The 24,570-nt window shown below is 40.6% G+C and overlaps 1 protein-coding gene and 1 pseudogene across 1 annotated transcript; both read left to right on the top strand.

Annotated features, from left to right (window-relative positions):
• The first annotated feature begins 1,189 nt into the window (after positions 1-1,189).
• On the top strand, positions 1,190-1,341 carry LOC124099791 (U1 spliceosomal RNA; annotated as a pseudogene).
• Positions 1,342-7,043: 5,702 nt separating this feature from the next.
• Positions 7,044-9,025, top strand: Gas1 (growth arrest specific 1). Its single transcript, XM_046455013.2, has one exon. The coding sequence runs from the start codon at positions 7,594-7,596 to the stop codon at positions 8,629-8,631; it is 1,038 nt and encodes a 345-aa protein (XP_046310969.1). The 5' UTR covers positions 7,044-7,593; the 3' UTR covers positions 8,632-9,025.
• Positions 9,026-24,570: the final 15,545 nt, after the last annotated feature.

Genomic DNA, 24,570 nt, shown 5'->3' on the forward strand with positions numbered 1-24,570 from the left:
AGGCCAATATACCAAAGGCCCCGGATAAACAGATATAGGATAAATTTGAGTTTTTGTGCACATGAACACGTGTATGAGTCTGCACATGTGTGTATATATCTATTTGTACATGCATATGAGTAGGTGCATGTGTATCTACATGTGTGCACACATGTGCACACATGAATGTAGGTGACCTATGCAATGCATGTGATTGCACACATGTATGTGCCCCTGTATATTTGTGTTTAAAAGCACAGGAAATAGAAGGGGTTAAATATCTGAAATTAGTCTTCCAAACTATTACATCTTATAACCATAGTACTGACCTTCAGTGTTTTCCTGAAGAATCACTGCAAATTTTAAAGTGGAGTAGTGACTTGATCAGGCTCATTTATAGCAACATGGAGGATCATTTCAGACAACTCCAAAATGCTATCATGAGATGTAAAAATTTCTGAAATATTCCCTGTATGGAAGTCTAGGTTGAATTGAGAAAAAAAAATAGGACAATGTAGTAAATTCCTTAAATATCTAAATTTATTCCACATAAAGGCCTTTATTCTCTGGTTATTTCTTCCCTGCCTTAGGGATTTCACATCTCCTTAAATTAATAAAACACTAGAATTAACAGATGACAGAAAGAGGTTTATTTAATGTTTGCTTGCTAATACTGGACAAAATAAATAGCATCTTTTTTTAAAAGATAATTCCATCTTTTTCCTTTTGAAAATGAACTTGTTTATGAAATCTGAAAGTTTGGCAATCACTGTCAGGATTATTTAAACAGAAATAGGTCTTTGTGTTTTTCCCCAAAATACACATTCCTTGTTCTCCAGGGAAGAATTCAAGTATAACAAAACTGGAGTGGGCATATGTTGTTGAAAAAGCTCCCAAGTGCTTTGAAGGTGCTTCCCTACTTTGGATTCTGGTTTAGAGGACAAGTTAGGAAACATCTAGTGTTCAACAATGAGGAAAACTTCTAAAATATAGGGCAGTTAAGGAGACAGGAAGGCTGGATGTGAGTGGCATATTATTAGAATTAACAAGGCTCAAGAATATGTAGATAGTTCTGAAGAAAGATAAAAAGTAGAGCCTAGAGAAGTCTCCAGATTTTTGGCTGTGGGAATGACCCAACTTTGGTGTCCATCAGTGAAGTGTCCTTTCACATGGGGTTCCCATTCTTCTACTTTGTTCCTAATAATTAATAATACTTACCTGGCAAGGGAGATACCACAACCATAAAGGTGGTTTTCACAGGGTGAGGCTTATCCATTGCACTCCAGATATGATTTCCCCAAATGTGGGTAACTCAACTGCATAATTTGTGATAGTGGGGGACTAGACTCATGTTTTCCCCTACTAGGGGTATGGAGGTGAGTGTCGGGAGACAAAATATGCTCTTCAAAGACATGTCCTCAGTGTCCTACTTCCTCCAACTTCTAATAGCCCATTCAACTATGAACTCATCAGTGGATTAATTCATTGATAAGATCCGTACCCTCATGATCCAATCACTTCCCAAAAGCCCCACCTCTGAACATTGTTACAATGGAATGTAACAATGAGCTTTTGGGGGACATTCCAGATTCAAACTATAGCACATTCACTTTTAGGGACTCTACAGCACCACTATACCATTATGACAGTGAGTCGCTTCTTAAATTTCACATAGATTTCTCATTTTCCTCACCTGGTCCAGACCCTGGTTTGGGGTTCCTCTCACGTACTTTCAGTAAAGTGACAGCTGAAGCTGGAGTCATCTGAAGATTGGACTGGGCTGGAATCCAAGACATGTTTTTAATTACACATTTAATATATTCTTCATTCACATGGCTAAAATGGCAGGAAGATGGCCAAAGATCTTGATATAACCTCTAAAAATGGAAAGCTTAGGATTCCTCACAACATGGCTATCTCAAGGGCATCGGCTTCTGTTTTAGCTATTTTTTTTTCTGTTATGACTAAAAGATCTGACCAGAACAACTATAGAGGAGGAAAAGTTTATTTGAGGGCTCACAATTTCAGAGGTCTTTGTCCACAGAATGGTTCCATTCCTTGGAACTTGAGGTGAGGTTGAACATCATGGTGAGAGAGTGTGGCAGAGGGAAGCAGCTCACAAGACGGTGATAAAGAAGCAGAGAAAGAAAGAGAGACTCCACTCTCCAAATACAAAATATATACCTCTAGCCCATGCCCCAATTCCCACCTCCTCCAGACACACCCTACCACTTTAATTAATCCCATCAGGGATTAATGCACTGATTGGGTTAAGACTCTTACAACAAGGTTCTCTTCTGAACCTTCTTGCATTGTCTCACACGTGAGCTTTTGGGGGACACCTGACATCCAAACCATACAGCTTCTCCAGAGAAAGCATTGCAAGAGCCCAGGTAGAAGCTGTAAAGTTTCATGTGATTAGCCTTGAAAGCTATAAAATGTCAGTCATTTTCACCATATTCTATTGGTCAAAGTCACTAAGGCCTGCCCAAGATTGAAGAAGAGAAGAATTAAGACTCTACCACCTTTCCAATATCAGACTTTAAATTATACTAAGGAGCTATAGTAACAAAAACAGCATGGTTTTGGCACCAAAATAGACATGAAAACCAGTGGAATAGAATAGAAGACACAGAAACAAACCAACATATATAAAGTTATCTCATACTAGACAAAGGTGCTAAAAACATACATTGGAGAAAAGATAGCCTCTTCACAAAATGGTGCTAGGATAACTGGAAATCCATATGTAGTAGAATGAAATTTGACCTGATCTCTCACCCTGCACAAAAGTCAACTCGAGTGGATCATGGACCTAGGCATTAGACCAAAGACTCTGTGCCTACTAGAAGAAAAAGTAGGCCCAAATCTCTATTATGCCATCTTAGGAACGTAATTCCTCAACCACACTCCTCTTAAGCGCAAGAAGTAAAATCAAGAATCAATGGAACTGTATATCAAACTAAAAATCTTCTTCACAGCAAAGGAAACAATCAAGAATATAAAAAGAGAGCCTAGAGAATGGGAGAAAATCTTTGCCCCCTGCACCTGAGATACAGCATTAATCTCCAGTATATACAAAGAACTCAAAAAAATTTAACACCAAACAAAAAATAATAATAATAATCCAATCAATAAATGGGCAAAGGAACTGAACAGGCACTTCACAGAAGATAAAATAAGAATGATCAACAAATATATGAAAAAATGTTCAGCATCTCTTGCAAAGAGAGAAATGCAAATCAAAATTACACTGAGATTCCATCTCACTCCAGTCAGAATGGCAACTAGCAAGAATACAAATAACAATAAATGTTGACAAGGATGTGGGGTAAAAGTTATAATCATACATTGCTGGTGGGACTGGTGCAACTACTCTGAAAAGCAATATGAAGATGCCTCAGAAAACTTGGAATGGAACCATCATTTGACCCAGTTATCCCACTCCTTGTTATATACCCAAAGGACTTAAAATCAGCATACTACAGTGATGCAACCACATCAATGTTTAGTAGTGGCTCATTTCACAACAGCAAAGCTATGAAACCAACTTAGATGCTTGTCAACAGATGAATGGATAAAGAAAATGTGGTGCATATACACAATGGAATATTACTCAGCCAGAAAGAAGAATGAAATTATAGCATTTACTAGTAAATGGATGGAACTGCAATAAGCCATCCCCATAAATCCAAAGGCCAAATGTCATCTCTAATATGTGGATGCTAACACACAATAAGTAGTGGGAGGGAAGAATAGAATTTCATTGGATTAGAAAAAGGGTAATTAAGGAAAGGAAATGGGGATGAGAGTAGGAAAGAGAGTAGGATGAATCAGACATAACTTTCATATGTTCATATATGAATACATACCCAGTGAAATTCCCCATCATGTACAACCACAAGAATGGTAACCTAATTAGGATAAGTTATAATCCATGTATGTATAATATGTCAAAATACATTCTACTGTTATGTATATCCAAAAAGAACAAGTAAAACAATTAAGTAAAAAAAAAAAAAAGACTCTGCCTCTTTATCTGAGTTGCACTGATATGGAGAGAGAACACTGATGGAGACCAATGTTGGAGACTATCTATCACAGAAAGATCAGCAAATAAGCTAAGTGTAAAATATTCTTTGAACCAGTAAATGAATATATAAAAATAGAGACCAGAGACTGAGGTTGAAAATGTCAAATTAGTTGATGTAGTTAAAACCAAGATACTGGATAATATCACCTAAGGGATCACCTAAGGAGAAAATTTAGAGAGAGAAGAGCTGCCTGGGAGTAAAATACGGAACAGAAAAGTATTTAGTCCTGAAAGCCATTTTTTTTTTCTGCTGTAAAATCAAGATAACAACTGAGAAGTGACCATTCAAAGCAATATTTCCATCATTGATGACTTTGAGAAGTGAAATGGAGGATTAATTGAGAAGAGTGAATCAAGAGGAGAACTGGAAGAGAGAGTGGAAAAAAAGCAAAACAGTTTTCATAGAAATGGCATACTCTTGTATAGGAACTTATGGTCTAGAAAAGTTCTTTGTTCTTGTGTATAAAATAGGAGAAAGTATCATCTATTTTGAATGGATGGAAAGAATCCAACAAAAAGGGAGATGATAGCCCTTCAACTGTGCAATGCCAATGCTATACAAATGCATGGTGGTGTCCCTAGAGCATGCAGAGCTCTTGGGCTGCCCATTCCCCTGAGAGTTCCATCAAGGCCACAGTGTAGCTAATTTTACAATCAATCAATCAATCTAAAAACTTTAGCGTAGAGGTTCTCAAAGTATGGTCTCAGACAAGCAGCAGCAGTATCCTGAGAACTTGTTAAGAATGCAGATTCTCAGGGGGCCCAGTTTTACCAATCAGAAACTCCCAAAGCCAGCAATCTGAATTTTAAACAAGGCCTCCAGGCTGTTTTGAGACTACTCTAAAGGAACTCAACGACCTAAATCAGTAACTTAAAGAAGCGACTGAAACTTAAACTTGCTCCTTAAGATCACAGATCATTACTGATGGAAGGGATCTTAAGTGTCTAATCTACCCTTGAACCTTATACATGAGAGATCCAAGTCACAGAGAAGGGATGAGTTTTCCAAGCTCTTTTAGCCTGTTTGAGAGGGAAGGACTAAGACGACAAGTCCAAATACCCCCCCCCCCCGCCCGCAAAAAACACACACACGCACGCACGCACGCACGCGCGCGCGAGCGACCACAAAAAGAAAAAAGAAAAAAAAAAAAAAACAGCCAGGGATGTGGTTGTTTTGATGTATCACGCAGTTACAGTCTTCCTATTATTTTTTAAGTATAGTTTTATATTGTGTCTTTTCTACTATTCAAGACAGAGGAAGATGATCTGTCTTAGCTCAACCTGACTCTTTGAAGGTTTTTTGTTTGTTTGCGGACTTGCCGAGGTCCAGATTTCCAAGGTAGACCCAGCGCCTCTAGGGGTTACTGCAGTCTCCGCGTGTGCAGGACGCTTTTCTGCAATCCGATATGTAAGCGGGCTGTGGCTGTGACTCTGACTTTTGCCATTTCACATTCACTTGGACTCTGAAGAGTGGCGCAGCCCAACTTTGAGCTCGCTGGAGCCCCGGCTCCCTCCGCTTCTGGAGAGGAGATTTAGCCTTAATTTTTGTGACAGATGGAGTTGATAGTCTCTCCACGGAAAGGGGAGTAAAAAAGCGCCAGTTTTTGACAGGCCGCAGACGCCCGGTGCCTCTGGTGGCCAAAGGCTGCGTTGCGCCCCAGTTAAGGTAGCTCTTGAAGTCCCGCTCCAGGATTGCAAAAGCTGATGGGGCTGCAGGGCAGCCTCCTTTAAACCAGCTTCCCAAGTCCTAATGAGGACTGAAACTTACACTTTAATACAAACCTTGCTGCGTGTCGATTTATCTCCTTCCTGTGTGTTGTGACTGCAGCCAGATGGTACTGCTCAACATTCCTGAATTTTTTTAATGTTGCTATTATTTCTCCATTACCGTGCGAGATATAAATATATTCCTAAGAAAATGATTCGGTTGATTGGATTTCTGTCTTGCAATTTGAAAACGTTGCCTGGTGCAAGAGTCATACCTACCAGTTTGGCTAGCTGGTGCTGGAGAGGGAGGGCTGTAAATTTCTGATTAACATCTCCCCCAATTGAAGTGGGCGTGCGTCTTTCTTGCACCGCGTGTGTGTGTGTGTGTGTGTGTGTGTGCGTGCGCGAGGGGGGGGGGGAGGTTAAGTTTCAAAAGCCCCACATTAAATTATCTGGATTCTTCCCCACCCCGGTCCCCGTCATGACTAGAACTCAAAGATAGGGAACCTGACAAATGAACTGATTTCTGAACCTAGGCGAAGGCACAGATGGGGAGTTGGGAAGTAGGATCGGTGAGAACTAATACAACTGCGCTCAAAAAAAAAAAAAGGAAAAAAAGAAGGAAAAAGGACCGAACAAAAAGGCCCGTGGCTGAGCCGGATGCTAACAGCTGCCCCTAAGCCTAGCCATTGGTTCCGTGCGCGAGCTAGGGCTCCATATCCGAGCCTCCTTAAGAGTAGGAGGAGCTCCGGGCCTCTGTCAGGCTCCCTAAGCCGTTCCTTTCAAGCCTTGAATGCCTGAATGTGAGCTGCCCACCACCCTCCCCGCCCTCCCCCACTCCGCAACCCCACTCCAGCGGCTCGTAAAAAAAAAAAAAGTTTCAACAACAACAGGCAGGACCAATAGCATCTCGAAAAGCCTGGAAAGGGGGCCGAGCAAAGGGCGAAAGAGAGTGGAGAAAGGAGAAAGCGGGCAGGCTCGGAGCGCGCGGGGCCGGGGCTCCGCGAGCCGGAGGAGCGTTGCTAATGTTTTTGTTTGTTTGCTTTTCCATGCATGCATAATGAGGGGGCACCGCGGCACCACGCGGGGGCTCCCGGCCCACTTTTGTATTTAAAGCCTCACTGCTAAAGAGTCCGCAGCCCGGCTCAGCGGATCCGCTCCCCGGGCTTCTGGTCACCAGAGAAGCCGCCGCCTAAGGAAACCCGGGAGCCGCTCTCCGGCCGCGCCGAGTTTCTTGTTCTCTCCGCGCCTCCTAGAAGGCCCTTCCCGGAGCTCGGCTGAGGCCGGGGTCGCCGCGGGCGGAGGGGGAGGGGACGCAGGGCGGCCGGGCCGCGGGAAGGCGGGCAGCTCACGGACGCCGAGCCAGGAAGCGGCGCGATGCGAGAGCCAGCGGCGACTCGGTGCTGAGCCCGAGAGGAAGGACCCGCAGCGGCCGCAGCGCAGGCAGGCGCGGAGCAAAATGCACCCGCGGTGCCGCGCGGTCCTGCAACCTCGCCGCAGGCCCGCGGCCCGCAGCCCCCCGGGGCGGCAGTGAGGGACTCCCGCCACCTCTGGGGGCCGAGCGGACGGCTATCTGGTTGGAGAAGCGGGGCAAGATCTCGGCGGCTGAACATTTCCAGGAAGCCACCGCACCCGGAGCAAGAGCCCACCTCTGCCACCAGCGGGGCATCAGCCAGCGGCGCGCATGGATTTATGAAGACACTCATGCAAGAAGTGGGCAGGACTTGGGCAAACTTTTCCACCGGCTCCGCGTCCACTGCTCCCCGCGCCTCGTCTCCTTTCCCCTCCTCGCCCGGAGGCCGCCGCTGCCCGCGATGGTGGCCGCGCTGCTGGGCGGCGGCGGCGGGGCCCGCGGGGGAACCGTGCCGGGCGCCTGGCTGTGCCTGATGGCGCTACTGCAGCTGCTGTGCTCGGCGCCGCGGGGCTCAGGACTGGCGCACGGCCGCCGCCTCATCTGCTGGCAGGCGCTGCTGCAGTGCCAGGGGGAGCCGGAGTGCAGCTACGCCTACAACCAATACGCCGAGGCGTGCGCGCCGGTGTTGGCGCAGCGCAGCGGGGGCGACGCGCCGGGGGCCGCAGCAGCCGCCTTCCCGGCCTCGGCCGCCTCTTTCTCCTCCCGCTGGCGCTGCCCGAGCCACTGCATCTCGGCCCTAATTCAGCTCAACCACACGCGCCGCGGGCCCGCTCTGGAGGACTGTGATTGCGCGCAGGACGAGAACTGCAAGTCCACCAAGCGCGCCATTGAGCCGTGCCTGCCCCGGACGAGCAGCGGCGGCGCAGGCGGCCCGGGCGCGGGCGGGGTCATGGGCTGCACCGAGGCCCGGCGGCGCTGCGACCGCGACAGCCGCTGTAACCTGGCGCTCAACCGCTATCTGACCTACTGCGGTAAGCTCTTCAACGGGCTGCGCTGCACGGACGAGTGCCGCACCGTCATCGAGGATATGCTGGCCGTCCCCAAGGCGGCATTGCTCAATGACTGCGTGTGCGATGGCCTGGAGCGGCCCATTTGTGAGTCGGTCAAGGAGAACATGGCCCGCCTGTGCTTCGGCGCGGAGCTGGGCAATGGCCCCGGCAGCAGCGGCTCGGACGGGGGCCTGGACGATTACTACGACGAGGACTACGACGATGAGCAGCGCCCCGGGGGTGCTGGAGGCGAGCAACCTCTGGACGATGACGACGGAGTCCCGCACCCGCCGCGCCCGGGCGGCGGCGCTGCTGCTGCGGGCGGCCGCGGGGACCTGCCGTACGGACCCGGGCGCAGGAGCGGCAGCGGCGGTGGCCGCTCGGCGCCCCGAGGAACTTGGACGCCGTTCGCCTCCATCTTGCTGCTGCTGTTTGGACGGTTCATTTAGGCCTCGTGCCCCAGCCGCTGGCTGCTGGAGGACCTACGCCCCGCTCCGGTGCTTGCTTTCCGGCTTGCCCCAGCTCCGGGGCACCAGTGGCCCAGGGACCGAAAGAAGATGATCCAGAATACTTCCCAAAACTTTTTCCAAATCGACTCAGCCTTGTCATTCTTCCACCACGACTTTTGGCATTTCCCCGTCCCCTCTCCGGAGTATGATTTCTTGGACCTTCTCTCTCGCACCCCATTTAGGCTCCAGAAACAACCAACTGATCTTTCCTGCAGAAATCTGTTGAGTTCAGGATACCCTGAAGGGAACGGACGTGGGGGAGAAAATTGGAGTCCTGTATTTGGAAGAGAGTGTGTTGACCCATGGGGGTTGGGGGTCCAGGGACCTGGCGGTGTCGGGCGGGAGGGCGGGGATTGAAGGAGGAATTATATTTGCAAAGGGGCTATTAGTGTTTTCCCCGTGAGGGGGAAAAACAGTGCCAATATCGACTGTTACTGCTTGTGGCCAGTGTGGACATAGCAATCCAATCGTAAGTAAATAATAGAAAAGTCCCACCTACCAATTCGTTCATTTACTATTGGCATCAGCACCTAGATTTCTCAGTGACATTGGGTTTGGGAGGTGGGTGATCGCCTTAGGGGAAAAACCCTAAATTAGTTTTAGATAACTTTGAGCCCTTGACCTTAATCTCATTGCTACCACTCTGATCTCTTGGCACATTTCTTAGGATTAAGGGTCCAAACAATGCTGGTCTCTGGTATTAAAGAATGCAACTTTTTATTTTAAAAAGCTCTCCACTGCCATCTATGAAGCTTCTTTACGTGTTTGCTTTCTGTCATTTTTGTTCTTTTCATCAAGAAATTAATTGTATGTTCAGTATGCAGAGACTATATATTGCCTCTGCTCCTATCAGGGCATTAAACCCTGGTACATCGTATATAAAGTGTATTAAAACTGGGGTTGTTACCAGTTGCTGTATTTTGTATATAGAATTTTTATAAATTGTATGCTTCAGAAATAATTTATTTTTAAAAAGAAATTAAAAGTTTTAAATCTTCATCCATGTCACATCTTCCCCCCAGAAATGTATAGAATCCATTTGTCACCACGGATCCAAACCCACAATCCATTTTGAAGTATGCTATATTTAGAACAGTCTTAAAATGTACAGTGTATTTTATAGATTTGAAGTAACATTCTTATTTTCAAGAGAATTTATGGACATTGTAGAAATGTATAAATACATTTCCAATCTGCCTTAAACATTGTATTTTTATAGACATTTTTTAAAGTCCTATGTTTTAATAACTATGGCTTTGTGTACTTTCTGTTATTTGTTTTATTAAAATGTGTGCATCAGTAAAGAGTTTAAACAAAGAATATGTTGTAGTTACTTTTCAGAGTTACACTGTGGTTAACCCAATAATAGGTGAGGAGGGGCTTAGAGGGGGCCCTGGGAATCCATCATCAACTGAAAATACAGTCCAAGACAAGAAATGTAGGCTGTTGTTTCTGCCTTTAATTTAATGAACAATTGGACATCTGTAAATGAGGCTGTTAAAAAGATATGTGGCTGTCCTCCATTGGTTTTTGCATTTGTGGAAAAAGTCACAAAACGTTGTCTCCAGTGTATAATTTGAAAATAACCCAGGCAGCACATTTCCCCCTCCCTGTGTTCCACTGGGATCCTCTCTCCCTCCAGTGCCCCCCTTCCTTAGGCGGCTAACCCCCAGGAGTGTCTCTGTGGCTACTAGACATTCTCATACAATCAAACATGCCAATAACATCTGTTACCAATAGGTCCTAAGAAGCCTACACGACTCAAATACTTCAAAGTCATTTTCACACTTTTGGTTTAAAAAAAAAAAGAAAAAAGAAAGAAAAAGAAAAGTACAAAATTTTGTTACAAAACATTCAGGCGGACAAAAGTAAACACACTGGGGAGAGGAATAATTACCAGAACTTGTAATATTGTTGTGAGGGGTTGTTTAGCAGTGGGCTGAAGGCTGGGTTTCTGCCAGAGCTACTGATCTACACTCAAACGCCCTTAGATAAATAATTACACTCTTAAGCTGTGTCGAGTGCTGATACACTTGACCTTGTAAATAGAAATGTTTGCAGTAGGAATAAACTCCGGCATTGGAAAATCTTTTAAACATTAACACAAAAGAGAGAGCTCTGTCCTCTGGGGATTTGAGCTTGAACCTCGCCAAGCTAGGCACTTGCAAGGGGGGAAAAAAAAGTTTATTTATCTTCTATTCCGGGTGTTTATTTAAAGCTTTTCATTTTAAACGCGGTGATTGGAAGGCAAGTCAGGAGTTTAAAAGTCACCACAAATAAACTTTGTCTGAGGGGTCGACAGATTAGCAAGATCTGGTGTCTCTTTATTTGATATTAACATGTACTGAGAAAACATAACCAGATTTCTCTGCTGCCTAAAGTAATTAACAAAGCTATGCCCCTTCCAACTTCCTTCTACCAGTTCCCACCCCCAACTTTGGAAGTTTCCTTTGCCTCTAACTCCCTCTTTTCCCAACATTTATGGAAGGATTCCAGACACTTCTTGGTGCACCTAAACCCAAGATTCCAATATGAATAGCATCAGAAAGTCTGAGATAGTTGTAGTATCAGACTTGAGCCTAGGAAAGCCGTGTGTGGTTGGAATCTCCAGTCACCTGAATGGTTGAGTAAACATATTGTTAAAACAAAGCTGAGAGTGTTGTTTCTTTGGGAAGTGAACAAAGAGTATTCCAAGAGACTTGTAAATGAAATCAGCTCTCTTTACAAAACAGGGGGGGGGGGTTAGCAATGCTCTGCAATGCTACTGCATTTGTCCTTAAATATATTTAAATCATCTCCATCTCGTGTTATTTTAACACATTCTTGACTAAAAGTTAAGTCTTTGTCCCAGTAAAAGGCCCAGTTTTCCCCAGTAAGAAGTAAAAGACATTAGCACTAGAAAAGGCCTGATAATTAACTGCTACAATAAACTCACGACTTGATTTTACAGGGTCCTGTCAAAAGCATCTGCCTGGAATAAATCAACACAGCTCACTCTTAGGGAGAGAGGACTTTTTGGGAGAGAGGCTTAGGGAGAGAGGCTTTTTGCTTTCTTTCTTGAAGAAAGTGAATACTGATCTGTGGTCCATTTTAATTTAAACAATTATACACTGGAGTCCAGGAACCCCCTGCCTTCCCTATAGATCTAGTAGCTTCCAGAACAGGCTGTTGAGATGTTAGGTCCCTTGGACTGTTAGTTGTGGGACTGTACGTTGCCATCTGCTTCTAGACAGAAAGGGTTTTTACAGATGTTGACATCTGGATATCTCACCCTCTCCAGGGAGCCCTTTGGAATTCTGGACATTTGGTGCTCTCAAATGCCTTATGGAGAATGCCTTGGAAGTACCATTAATGAAAGAGAAGGTATCTTTGGCTTTTCTTGAGAATTCTCAAAAAGTGTCCCTCCAGCCCGGTACCCTGCCATCCATTTTCCACAGAAGTCTTACAGAGTAAGAGGAACTCCTTTTGGATTTCATGTAAACTCTTGTGTCCTCATAGCCTTTCCCATTTCCCCAGTTAGCAGGTTTGAATTCTCAGTGACAGTTTATTTGTCTTTGGAGCCACTTCAGTGACAAATGTTTAAGGGAGTGTGGGACAATGGTAGAGAACAAGGGGGCAGTTCATTGAACTGACAGTGACCATACAGTAAATAGAAGGAGGTTTAGGCTTCACTGCTCACCCGAGCACACAGCAACGCTTTTGTATATAATCACAATGGACATAGCATAAGGTCTCTGTTTATCCTTAACAATATATAGCAAGGTATGCTAGCAATACACATACATGAAGTGGAAAAAAAGTGGCTGTAGAGAAAAAGCTTTCCTACTAAGTAGCAGGACATCTCTTTATTTGGGCAGGGCCCCAACAAATGTTCACAGGGAAGAAAGCAACTCCTGGCCCCAACTGTCACAAATTTAAGGGGCCACTGGGCTCTTAAATGTTCACATCTGGAGTAAGATCTCCAGTATGGTTGGCATGAGTGAAGACAGAAGGCCACACCTCTGTGTGCCAGAGTCCAGAGAAACCCCATGGGATTGAGATTTCCTTTCTTTGTCCTTTATCACCTTCACCCCTTCCCAGCAGTGTTAGGTAGTAACAAATAAAAAGAGATGAAAAAAATGTCAGCCAAACTTTCAGACATCAAACATCACACTGAAAATCTCTCTACTTTCAAACTTTGGCTTTACATCATGAACTTATTGAGTTCCTTGTGGAGGCTCTCTATTGTAACTTCATGTATTTCTTTTCAAAGCTGGAAAAAGAAAAGCATATATCCTTTGTTTTTTGACCTCTTACACCAAGGAACATCAGAAACCCTTGTCAATTGACCCGGTTTCTCCCAGCTACTCCAAGCAAGGTTGTTGGGGAGCATCATGTTACAAATGCTCTGTGGCCAGAATACTTATAGGAGGGCTGAGTTTCCAGTGGGTTTCACTGCCTGTGAGTTAAGTTGGACATTACTGTATTCTGTTTGAGAGACTGCCTTGGAAGACAGTTGAAAAGGTTCACCCTTGACTATCCAATGACATAAGTAATGTGTGATTAGCATAAATACCTTCTAAGGCATCCATTTAATCAATTTCTTAAATAACAGAATGATCTACTACAAAATAGTGGACTGTATACACTATATTTTGGCACAAAGATGGTCATTCTCCCACTAGTAACCAGGGGCTCTAAATAAATGATTTCAACAATGTTTTATTAAAGGACGACAAGAGCCCTCGAGCTGCATTAATCGGGGAGAAGTCGAGTGGCACTTTTGTTATGGAAATGTTAAGCACATAATAGCAAGGCCAAACAATGTGCAGCCACTTCATTCTTTCAGCCAGGCTGACACCTCTTAAAGAGGAACTGCAGGGAAGGATGTGGGAAAGATTTGCTTTCAGAGGAAGCTTTCAGCTAATATTTTGGAGGGTTACCTCCAAACCCTGTGTAATATGCATGTGACTAAATCAAGAGGAGCTGCTGGAACTCAAAAAGTGTTGACAACCCTTATTTTGGAAGTGTGGGCTTCCTAATAAAAACAAATGTCTACATTTTCTGGCATGCCATTTTTTTCAAAATAATATTTTGCAGAGTTTGTAATAATTGAGTTCAACTTTAGAGTTCATCAAAGACTCACTCAGTTACCCTCAGTGGGGTTGGTACATACCACAAGTAGCTCTGACATCCTCTCCTTAAGCAAACCAAAGACATTTTAAAGTCTGCAAACAGGTGAATACATACAATGTCATCAAGGACATCTTCAATTTCTAACAAAAAATAAAACAGTAGTATCTGTTTCCAGGCTTCATGAACACTCTTGTGTTCTCTGGATATCAATATGCATCCATACAAATGTATTTAAGTTTTATAAGTTCTGTAGGATATTTGAAGTTCTTGGATACCAGATTGGAGTCATAGCTCACAATAAAATTTTATGTATATCTTATCCCTGATCAGCTATTACTGAGCACCAAAATAAGGAACATTTCTATGAAATTTGAGGACTTCCTTATAAATAATTCTTTTCTGAAAACAGCACATTTCAACCTTCATTTTTAAGCCATATCACTTCTTACCTGAGAATCCTACCTATTTGGAGCATTTTTCTGTAACAAACATTGAAGCTACCTTTTTTGATATCTAAAATTGATACCTATAATCCTGAATAGGTTATGGTGGACATACAGAAAAGTCCCATAGGTATTCATAAAGTGGGTACTATGTGTGACAGACAGGAGGTACCATGTGAATGTTTTGTTTCTGGAATGCCTTGTTTCTGGACCAGCTGACAGGATGGGGAGATAGATATGCATAGATACTTTTAATATAACAACTGCAAGCATAGGAGAGGACGACTTAGACCAGTGCTGGGTTTAAGAAAAGCTTGTTGGAGAAGATGACACTGAAGACAGGAATTAACTGAGGGAAAGGTGAGGCAGACATTTCCATTGGAGGAACAGCATGCCCAAAGGCCTGGAAGAATGGAATGGCATAGTACAGTATATGCAGGCACATGTGTGTGACCACTTGCTACCACCAAAGTACAATATAGGAAGTAGCAGGAATGGAAAATGAACAAAGAGCTAATACCAAATCATGAAAGCCTTAAAGATCATACATGGACTTTACCCTGCACAATATAAGACAAGAAACCTCTGGGAGTTCCCACCTGACCGCTCCAGGGGTTCAGCTTTTTGAACAGAGTATATGAAGGTTTGAAAAGATGAATATCAGAGATGGAAGAACAGTTGGGAGGGGACTAACCTAGAGACTTATGGGACAGGAGAAGAAGAAGAAAGATTCAAGACACTGCAATTGTTCAAATATGGGAGTAGAGGAAGGGGAGAGGTCAACATGCCTTCTGGTAGTTTCTAGTTCAAACAACTGGTGGATGATGCCACCTTTGGCCCTAGGGGAAGAAACGTTGGAGGGCAAGTGATGTTTGAAGACCTTTAGGATATCCAGTTGGTGGTACACCTCAGGAAACCAGCTACAGGTCTGAAGCTCAGGGTAGGAGTAAGACATGGATGGTAGTCATGGCTAAAACTCAGAGTGGCTCACGCAGAGAGAAAGAGGGATGGAGGGAGGAATGAAGGAAGGGAAGGAGAGAAAGATGAGTAGATAAAAGGTGCCCAGAAAAGAATTACAGCAGGAAAGACAGAAGATCAGAGAGATCTGAAGAGCAGGAGGAGTAAGGAATAATAAATTTTATGGGCAGGAAACCCTAAATACTAAAATGTTTAGGAGACCAAAACTGTGAACAAATCTTAACAAGCAAGATGATTTCACTGAATTACTATGAAAACATAACTATAGATAACTCTTTATCATAAAATAATAAATAATTGTAATCAATTAACTCTAACAAAATCAAACTCCCAAGATTACATTAAAAATAGTAATGATAACCAATGATAGTTAAGATTAAGTGAATGTTACATAACACATGTAATGCTGAGCACACAATATGCATCACATCATTCCATCACAACTCTGAGTAATAATTGTTATTTTTATTAATATTGACATTTTATAATTGAAGGAACTGATATTTAAATAATTTGATCATGGTCATTGTTAGTAGGTTGGTGAATATATAATCTAGGTATGTTTTTATCAAAAAGATTGAGATCTTAACTTTGATATCATATTGATTCTCAAAATGCAGAGTGAATAAAGGATCCAAGAACATTTGAAATATTGGACCAAATTAAAACGATTTTTGTAGAGCCATCTACAATGATGAATAAGTCATTTAACACCAGGGATACAAAGTCATCATGTGATAAGATCTTATGGGATCACTGTCCCACATGCAGTCCATCATTGACTGAAATGTCATTACACAGCATGACTTTTATCTAGGAGAGGACTCGTACCTTAGTGTTAGCAGTTAATGCCACAGATGGTTATTATTATTCTCTTCCTTACTAATTAAAATATTTTCAAAATTTCATCAACTGAATATATATTACCATATTTTCATAATTTAAAAGTTTTTAAAAACAATAACATTTTGAACCATCAAGAAGAAATTGAGGACTGGGGTCGTGGCTCAGTGGTAGAGTGCTTGCCTAGCATGTGTGAGGCACTGGGTTCGATTGTCAGCACCACATAAATAAATAAAATAAAAATCCATCAACAACTAAAAATATATTTTAAAAGACGAAGAAATTGAGAGATTGAGCACCTGAGGACTCTGCCCTTTCATTACCTATATTTCAGAGAAATATGACCCCCTGTCGTCCTCTATTTGCTCAGCAGACCTCAAATTCTCATGATGAAGTGATGTTTTTTGAAGTGGAATTAATGCTAACTGTAAAGTTGTTCAATTTGAAAAAAGTATATGGTATATGAGAACAAATTGTAAAAATGTTAGGGTAAGAAGACTCTCAATAGATTATTATTCTTCCTTTCATTTACCCATCCATTCAAGTTTTACTGGGCACTTTCGGTAGGCCAAGTGCCATGCTGACGTTGAAAAGATAAAGCATGAGCTAAATGAACAATGAGTGTGGCTCAATGCTAGACACCTGCTTTCTAGAATCTCACTCTCTTCTCTTTTGTAACCAGACCACACCTTTTTCTTTCTCTATTTCTGTTCACTAACAATTTTCTTTCCCTTCTCTAACCATGTTTGTGCCTGATGGACATGTGGTGAAAACACAAGCTTTCATATAGATGATAATCATTCTGAGTTTTTCAAAATGTGTTTGGCAAGAGGAAAAATAAAATATATTAAAAAATATGTAAAAGAACAGTTGTTTTAGCCTAGTGGAGTTGTGATAGAAAGGTTAATCCAAAAACTCTTATGGCACTTTCAGGGGTTAAAATACAATCTGATTCTTGACAAGTGCTAAAATGAAAATGTACTATTATATTTTGGGAGGAAAATTATCTATAATGACTAAGTTAACCATAACATTTCATATTGCATATTATTTTAAAATAGCCATCAGTATGCTCTAGAAATAAACAGACTCAAATTTCATTTAAATTGCCAAATGCAGTTTTTGCTCAGTCTCCTGATTTTTCTAATTTTGCAAAATACAACTTATTGAAACCAATAATATTTTAAAACAAAAGCAAAAACTTGCCAGTATTAAGGTTATTGGCAGCACATTAGTGATTTTATTATTTTGCCTCTGTTGCTTAACAGACCACCCCAAAATTTAATGGCTTCAGTTTTTAATCATATATTTGATCACAATTCCGTGAATCAGCACTTTGGTGTGGGCTCAGATAGGTAATTTTCCCACTGGCCTTTTCTGGCTCATTTGGCTATAATTAGAGGGTGGGAAGGTAGGGGAGGGTCTGGCAACTAGCTGCACTATGAGGGACAACTGGTTCATGTGTCTCTGACTCCCAGTTTCTTATCATAGCTCCTAGATTCCAAAAGCAACAAGGTGAAAACCCTGTGTGCAAGCACTATTACAAACAACTGCTTCGAATTTGCTAATGTCCCATTAGCCAATGGAAGTCACGTGACCAAGCCCAGCTTCAATAGGTGGCGAAACAGACTCCACCTACTCATAGAAGAGAAGCAAAATTGCATTGCAAAGGTTTGTTTATTTGGCAATAAGAATAATGGCAGCCATTTTACAAACAATCTTCCACAATAATTAAAGGTTTCCCTTGTCTTCTGATGGACTCACAGAAAGAGATATAAGAGATAATTTCTAGTGTTAATATTCAGTATTTATAGAATTAAGAGCTAACAAGCCAGAAAGGAAGTGAAATACTGTTCTCTCTTAACAAAGATTTACTATGTGATTTGATATCTTGTAGGATAATTTCTTCATTGTCTTCTGCTTCAAAACATTTTATGTAATTCTTCAAATATTTTCTCTCCAAAAGAGTCTCAAAATCAACTTGTAAAAGTTTCGTTAAAAAGCCTTTATTGCCCCCGGCGCGGTGGTGCACACATGTAATCCCAGAGACTTTGGAAGCTGAAGCAGGAAGATCATGAATTCAAACTCAGTCTCTGCAACTTAGCGTGGCCCTAAGCAACTCAGCAAGGCTTCTTCTCTAATAAACTATCATAGAGGGCTGGGGATATGGCTCAGTGGTTAAGTGCTCCTGGGTTCAATACCTGGTATCAAAAATAAATAAAAGCCTTTATTGAAATTTTAATAGGGGTTGGATTTAACTTATAGATCAATATGGAGAAAATTAACAAGTTTACAATAACAAATATTTCCATCTTTTCAGTTAGATAAATACTATATTTTCTCCTCATTCAGCTCTTGTTTGTTTTTTTTCAATTTATTCCTAGGTGCTCTGTAGTTTCTGTTGGATGATCATTATTACACTGCCTCATAGTTGAATTAAGTGTGTAGTAGGAAAATATTGGTTTTTGTACATTGATGGAGTATCTAAATACCTTAAGGAAATCTTATGGGCTCTAGTTATTGTCAGTAGACTCTTTAATTTTCTAGATGAAAAATACATTGTTTCTAAACCTTTTTGATCTTAGAAAACCTTACCTTTATTGTTTTTTCCCTTTTCCACAGTGTCTTGCTAAATTGCCCAGGCTGGCCTCAAGCTTTCTATTCTCCCCTGCAGACTTCCCTGTTACTGGGAGTACATGTGTGTGCCACCCCATAGCAGGAAAATTTAGACTCTTAAAAAAATATTGAGATTTGGTTCACATGGCAGTGAGGATTTAGGGAGCATAGAACCCACTGCTGCTCTCATTTCTGACACCATAAATTTAGGAACCACCCTCAGATTCAGTAATTTGCTGAAAGGACTTGTAGTAGTCATTGAAAACTATCACACTCATGAATAATTAAAGGAAAGATGCAGATTAAATCAGCCAGGGGAACAATGTTCACCAAGCTTCACATTCTGCTGGGGTCAGGATATGTAGGACAATACACACAGACCGGTGCCAACCAGGGAAGCTTGCCTAGGCCTCCATGATCAGAGTAGTTACTGGGGCTGCATTCTGTAGGCATGTTTGGTTGACTGATTACCCAATTAGTTGATCTCACTATCCAGGTTGACTGATTCCATGTAACTGCCAAATTGTATTTTTGGTCTTACTTGTGTGGCCAGCCCCCATCCTAAGTCACATTGTTACCATATGCTTAACTTAAGGCCTAGGGACAAAGATTATCTCCCAGGAACCAAAGCCAAAGGTAAACCTTTGGTGGGTGGCAAAATTAACATCTTTACTATGTAGAGGATTATACATGTTCATTTTTATTATATTATAAATCATAGCAGATAATTTTAAAAACATTTAATAATTGAAATAATACTAAACCCTTTACATGTAAACATAGACAATATGTTTTTTTTTTTTTATATAAAAAGCAAACTATTTCCCAAAATTAAGAAAAATGACCATTACTGTTTTACATTTTTTTCAAAACTAATGTCTGACTGAACAGAAAGGGCTGGAGTCTCTATATGCCTCTATATTCAATCTGTTCCAATATGTCTTATTCACACTTAACATGCACACATATGAATTAAAAGTGTTGTTAGAAAAGAGAGGAGTATTTTAATAGTCTTAAACTCAAATAAATGTAGCCATTCTTCTTTGATATGTAGCAAAACTTAATGTGGTAGATTTTTAAAGGTTAATTGTAAGGTGGAATATTAAATCACATTAGTGAACATTTCATAATTTGCTACATTAAAATACACCAGCCTATCTTGTGTTTTAATGAATTTTTTCCCTGCATGATTTAGTAATATCATGCTTTGGTCTTTAACAATGTTTCTCACTGAATTATGAAGATAATATCATTTTATTTTATGATATTAAATAAATCACCACTGATCTTATCTTAAAATTCTCTAACCATTGGAAAAATGTAAGACTCACTGTAGTTTTTCCAAGTTCTTAATTTTTGTATGAATATCAAATTTCTCATTATTGGCAATAAATTATTATTTTCCTTGAATTATGGGTGTGTTTATAAATGTTTTACCCATTTCCAAATCTGAAAAACATAGCTGTCCTGCAGTCATTCTTTCAAGTAAAAATGGTGTTCAATTCCAAAAGTGGATAACTTATTCACAACTCAAATAACCACATAAGAATTTTTTCTTGAGAAAAACATTCTATATGTAATTTTCTCACTGTAATTCATTTCCAAAGTGTACATACTTTCTATTTTTATCAGCTCTTTAACCTGAGAATTATCTAGATTATGTTTTCAAAATTTTAGCTATCATTTTCTCATTTTATTGCATTTTGGTTTATGAGCTCTTTTTTGCAATTTCAAGCTACTACATTTATGGCTATTATTAGTTATTTGATAAAATTTTGTACCTATTTTAGTGCATCCAAACGGAATGTGTAATCTGTGATTTTGGCAGTATTCTTTCTTACAATAGAATATAAATCTAACTATCTTATTTTCCCATATCACCATCTTTGTTGTTTTATTAGAGAAATATGTTAAAGTATTCTATCATACTGTGGGTTCATCAATTTCTCCTTTTATTACTATCAGGCTTTATGTATGTATTTTGAAGGTATAGTATTTAGGTACATGATATTTTATCTTCATGGAAGAAAATATCTTTTAATAATAGGAACTGTAACTCTTTTATTTTGTGTAATGATTATGTTACTGCAATTGCTTTTATTTTGTTACAATAATATAGTTTACAGTTTTTTTTTAAAAAAAATAAACTTCATTTTGTTTATTTGTATTATAGAATAACACACATTGGACATTTAGAAGATAGTCAAAAAGAAGAGAATAAAAATCATTCATAATAATAACACCTAGAGATAATCTATGTATATTTAGATATAATCTTTCAACCTTTTCTAAGTATTTAAATGAAATAAAAATGAACAATACATGCTATTTTATGAGTTGTTTCATCATAAACACCCTTTAACACTACTTGTAAAGAGCTTCTTAAGTCTCTTCGTTTTCATCCTCTTATCTTCTTGTACACAGCACATAGTTATTAAGACAAGTTTTATTTGATTGGTTGATTAATAAAAATTGTTTAAATTCATTGAAGTTTTTATCAGTTCATACTGATTTAGGTCTATTTACATTTACTTGTTCCTGGTTTATTTCAATGTATTCTTATCATTTTACTTCGTGTTTTAAATTTACCATGTTTTCTTGTTTGTTTATTTTAATACCACTTTCATTACCTTATTGGACTGATCATATTTTCTTTTTGTTATTGTACCTCTGCCCTCCTTGATTGTTTGAAGTTATAAATCACATTATTTTTTCCCTAATGTTATCTTGAAATTTAACCCATAAAAAACTATTACTTTCTATCAATTTCTCAAGTTAATAAGTTTTTTTATGTTCTTCCTAAAGAAAGCAATGACTTTTCTTAAGGCTACCCCTTTTGTACTCTCCTCACCACCTTGATGTTATATCACACAAATTGTTTGCTCTGCTTTGCTATTGATATTTTTTCTTTGTAATCCATCCTTACTTAGATAGAACAGTAAACACTACATTTTCTTCTTGGAGGAGAGAAAAATGGAAGTATTCAATCATATTTACTTTAAAGCATTGTTATACGAATACGAAAGAAAGTAAGAAAACATTTTATTGCTTAGAACCAAAATTTCTCTTTAAGTTAAATAAGAGTCTCCACAGGAAAAACCTTAGTGAATCGCTGGGTAGGGGCATGGAGGGAGGTTTCAGAATGGAATGGTTGAATGGAAAACCCAAGATGGGAATTCAACTGCTTTTGGTAAGTGAATTATAAATTGTGGTGAAGAAATCAGAAGTGAGAGCAGAAAAGAATGAGAAATACAATGTAGAATGTAGCAACACAGCAAGAGACAGAACCTGGGTGACAGAAATAGTGTATGGACGCACAGATAATGAGGGAGATCTAATATTCTCTTTAAATTATTTGCTGTATCCTGACATGTGTGTCCTTCACTATTATCTATAAGTTCTAATAAAAGTCTGCTGCCCATCACTTCCCTTCACTGACTGCTCTTGATTTTGTATATAATGGAGGAGTGTGGTATCTCAGACAATAAAAGTTTTGTCTCACTGTGAGTTAGTGCTGAGTGGAGACACGCAGATCTGAGATGCAGAGTGGGCAATAAAAGTATAGGGAAAGCAGAAAATTAGATTCAGAGGGCACTAGAAAAAAAAATACCTGAACAATTTAGTGGATTCTTAGAACAGAGGAGCCTATAGAACCAAGAATGGAAGTTCAAGCTGCTTTTAGCTATGTCTTAATGGGCAGGGGTATGGGGCAGATGATCAATACGTGACAGCTTTTACTCTCACTGATGAAAAGTAATGATGACCTCCTCCCTACCTTTAGCAGAGGGTTAAAATGTGAACCACATGAGTTCCTACTATGATGTTCATCTTATGCTGCTGGGGATGTAGGCTCACTGGTAGAGTACTTGTCTAGCATGCCTGAGACCTTGGGGTAGATCCCTAGCACTGCTTCCTATGTTCTGTAGAGGCCCATTCAAATGTGAGGTTACTGTAATTTGGATGAGTATCCCTTCCAAAGGTCCGTATGTTAAGGGTTTGGTTCCCAGGCTGGTGCTTCAGGGAGATAGTGGAATTTTTAAGAGGTGGGGCCTAATGGGAAGTTTTTAGGTCTTCCAGGACATGCCTTTGACGAGGATTGTGGAACTATAGCCTCTTGTCCTCTCTCTTTTTGCTTCCTGGACTGTGATGTAAAAGGTTTTCTCTGAAATGCATTTCTACCATGATGTGCTGCCCTTACCCAGGACCCAAAGCCATTGGGCTACCCAAACTTGGATCAGAGCCTCTAGAACTATGAGCCAAAATTTACTTTTACTTTTTATAAGTTAATTGCCTTAGTTTTTTTTATTATAAAAATGCAAAATTCACTAATACAAAGGTGCTGTTATGATAATTGGACCTGCAAACTCTACTTTCCTAGTCTTTGGATTAAAATCATCTCAAGGTATCAGGTTCTCAGGGTTCCTCTTCAGCCTCTGATCTACACAGTGTCTATTGGGAAGGAGTAGCAAAAACAGCTTTCATTAGTGATAAATTTAAAGATTCTTCAGAGTTACTCTTTCATTTAGCTTCCCTTGCTGAGTGTCATTTTAAACATTCATTTTTTCATTTTATGTTATATAAAAACATTCCAGAGCCAAGACAAATCTTTGGGAGTAGATTCTTTTTGTCAACTAAACACATTCTGGGCATGCCATCTCACTTTAATTTGTGATGTCACCAGTGAGAACATTTCTCCCAGGAAGCAAACCCATTTGTTCTTAAGTAAGGCCTTCACCCTGTCAAGCTACTTATTGAACCAATAATTTATTGTCTTGTATGTGCCAGGAACTGTGTGGCATACTATAGAGATGATGTCATTGTTATTATTGCCATCTTTATCATCACTGATCAGCAATGAATAACAGAGTCAAGGTGTGCTGAGGGGACAGGGGGCTTCAGCCACCCCTACAGTTCTAATATCCCTCTCTCAGCCATTCAAATAAACATTTACATGAGCTATGTGAAAATTGTGGCATGCTCACTGAGTAAGCATAATCTCAAGACACATTCCCCAATCTCTCTTGTCAGCCCTATTGGCTCCCCTATGCTCCTGGATGTAGAGATTTTGAGAGGTCACTGTCTGGGAATAGTGGAACAGTGTACTTGGTTTCTCTATTCTCTCATAATACAAAATACTCCTATAACCCCAGATGTGTGAGGGTTTCCTCCATACACTAGGCAAATAGTACTTCTAATTCAATTCAATTTTGGCACTATTTACCTGGAAGTAGCATCAGATTCCACACATTGAGAGGTCGGTCCCATAAGACTACTCCTGACGTTAGATGACAATTGTGAGCCCCAAGCTATTTCACCTGTTTCTGACCACATGGAATTCCCATGGGCACACAGGGATAACAAGTGTGAGGGCACAGGCAAGGTGAAGGTGCTGCTTCCACAAGCCAAGGAACACTGAAGATGACCAGCAAACCTCTGGAAGCTGGAGGACGGCCATGGGACAGATGCTTCCTCACAGTCCATAGGGAACCAAACTGTTAACCGTCCCCCCTCCCATCCCCTGAGGCATTTTCTTTGTTTCAGCCACCAAATTTGTGGTACTTTGTTACAGCAGTCCTAGCCAATGAATATAAAGGATTTAGAAAGAAGTTGAATTTAGAGAAGTAACAGGGTTGAATGCTCAATTTCCTTTGTTGTGAATTCTTGTATTTTTGGTGTATACTTTTATTAAAAGAAATAAAAGTATACACCAAAAATACTAGAATTTAAAGAAAGCTCATTTTTCCTAAAGTAGATATCTGATCACATAATGTCTTATTACATATGACAATAGTTTCTTCTAAGGCCATATTTATTTTAACAGAGGTCAGAACTTTAATCCAATATTTCCCATATGCTAGTAAGAATCACCTGGGGAGCTTGTCCC

The sequence above is a fragment of the Marmota monax genome, unplaced genomic scaffold (genome assembly GCF_021218885.2).
Source record: "Marmota monax isolate L192 unplaced genomic scaffold, Marmota_monax_Labrador192_F-V1.1 WCK01_AAM20220418_F8-fsc00366, whole genome shotgun sequence".
Lineage (NCBI taxonomy): Eukaryota > Metazoa > Chordata > Mammalia > Rodentia > Sciuridae > Marmota > Marmota monax.

Coding starts and splice junctions, on each gene's coding strand:
- Gas1 (XM_046455013.2), top strand. CDS start 7,594: ATGGTGGCCGCGCTGCTGGGCGGCGGCGGCGGGGCCCGCGGGGGAACC.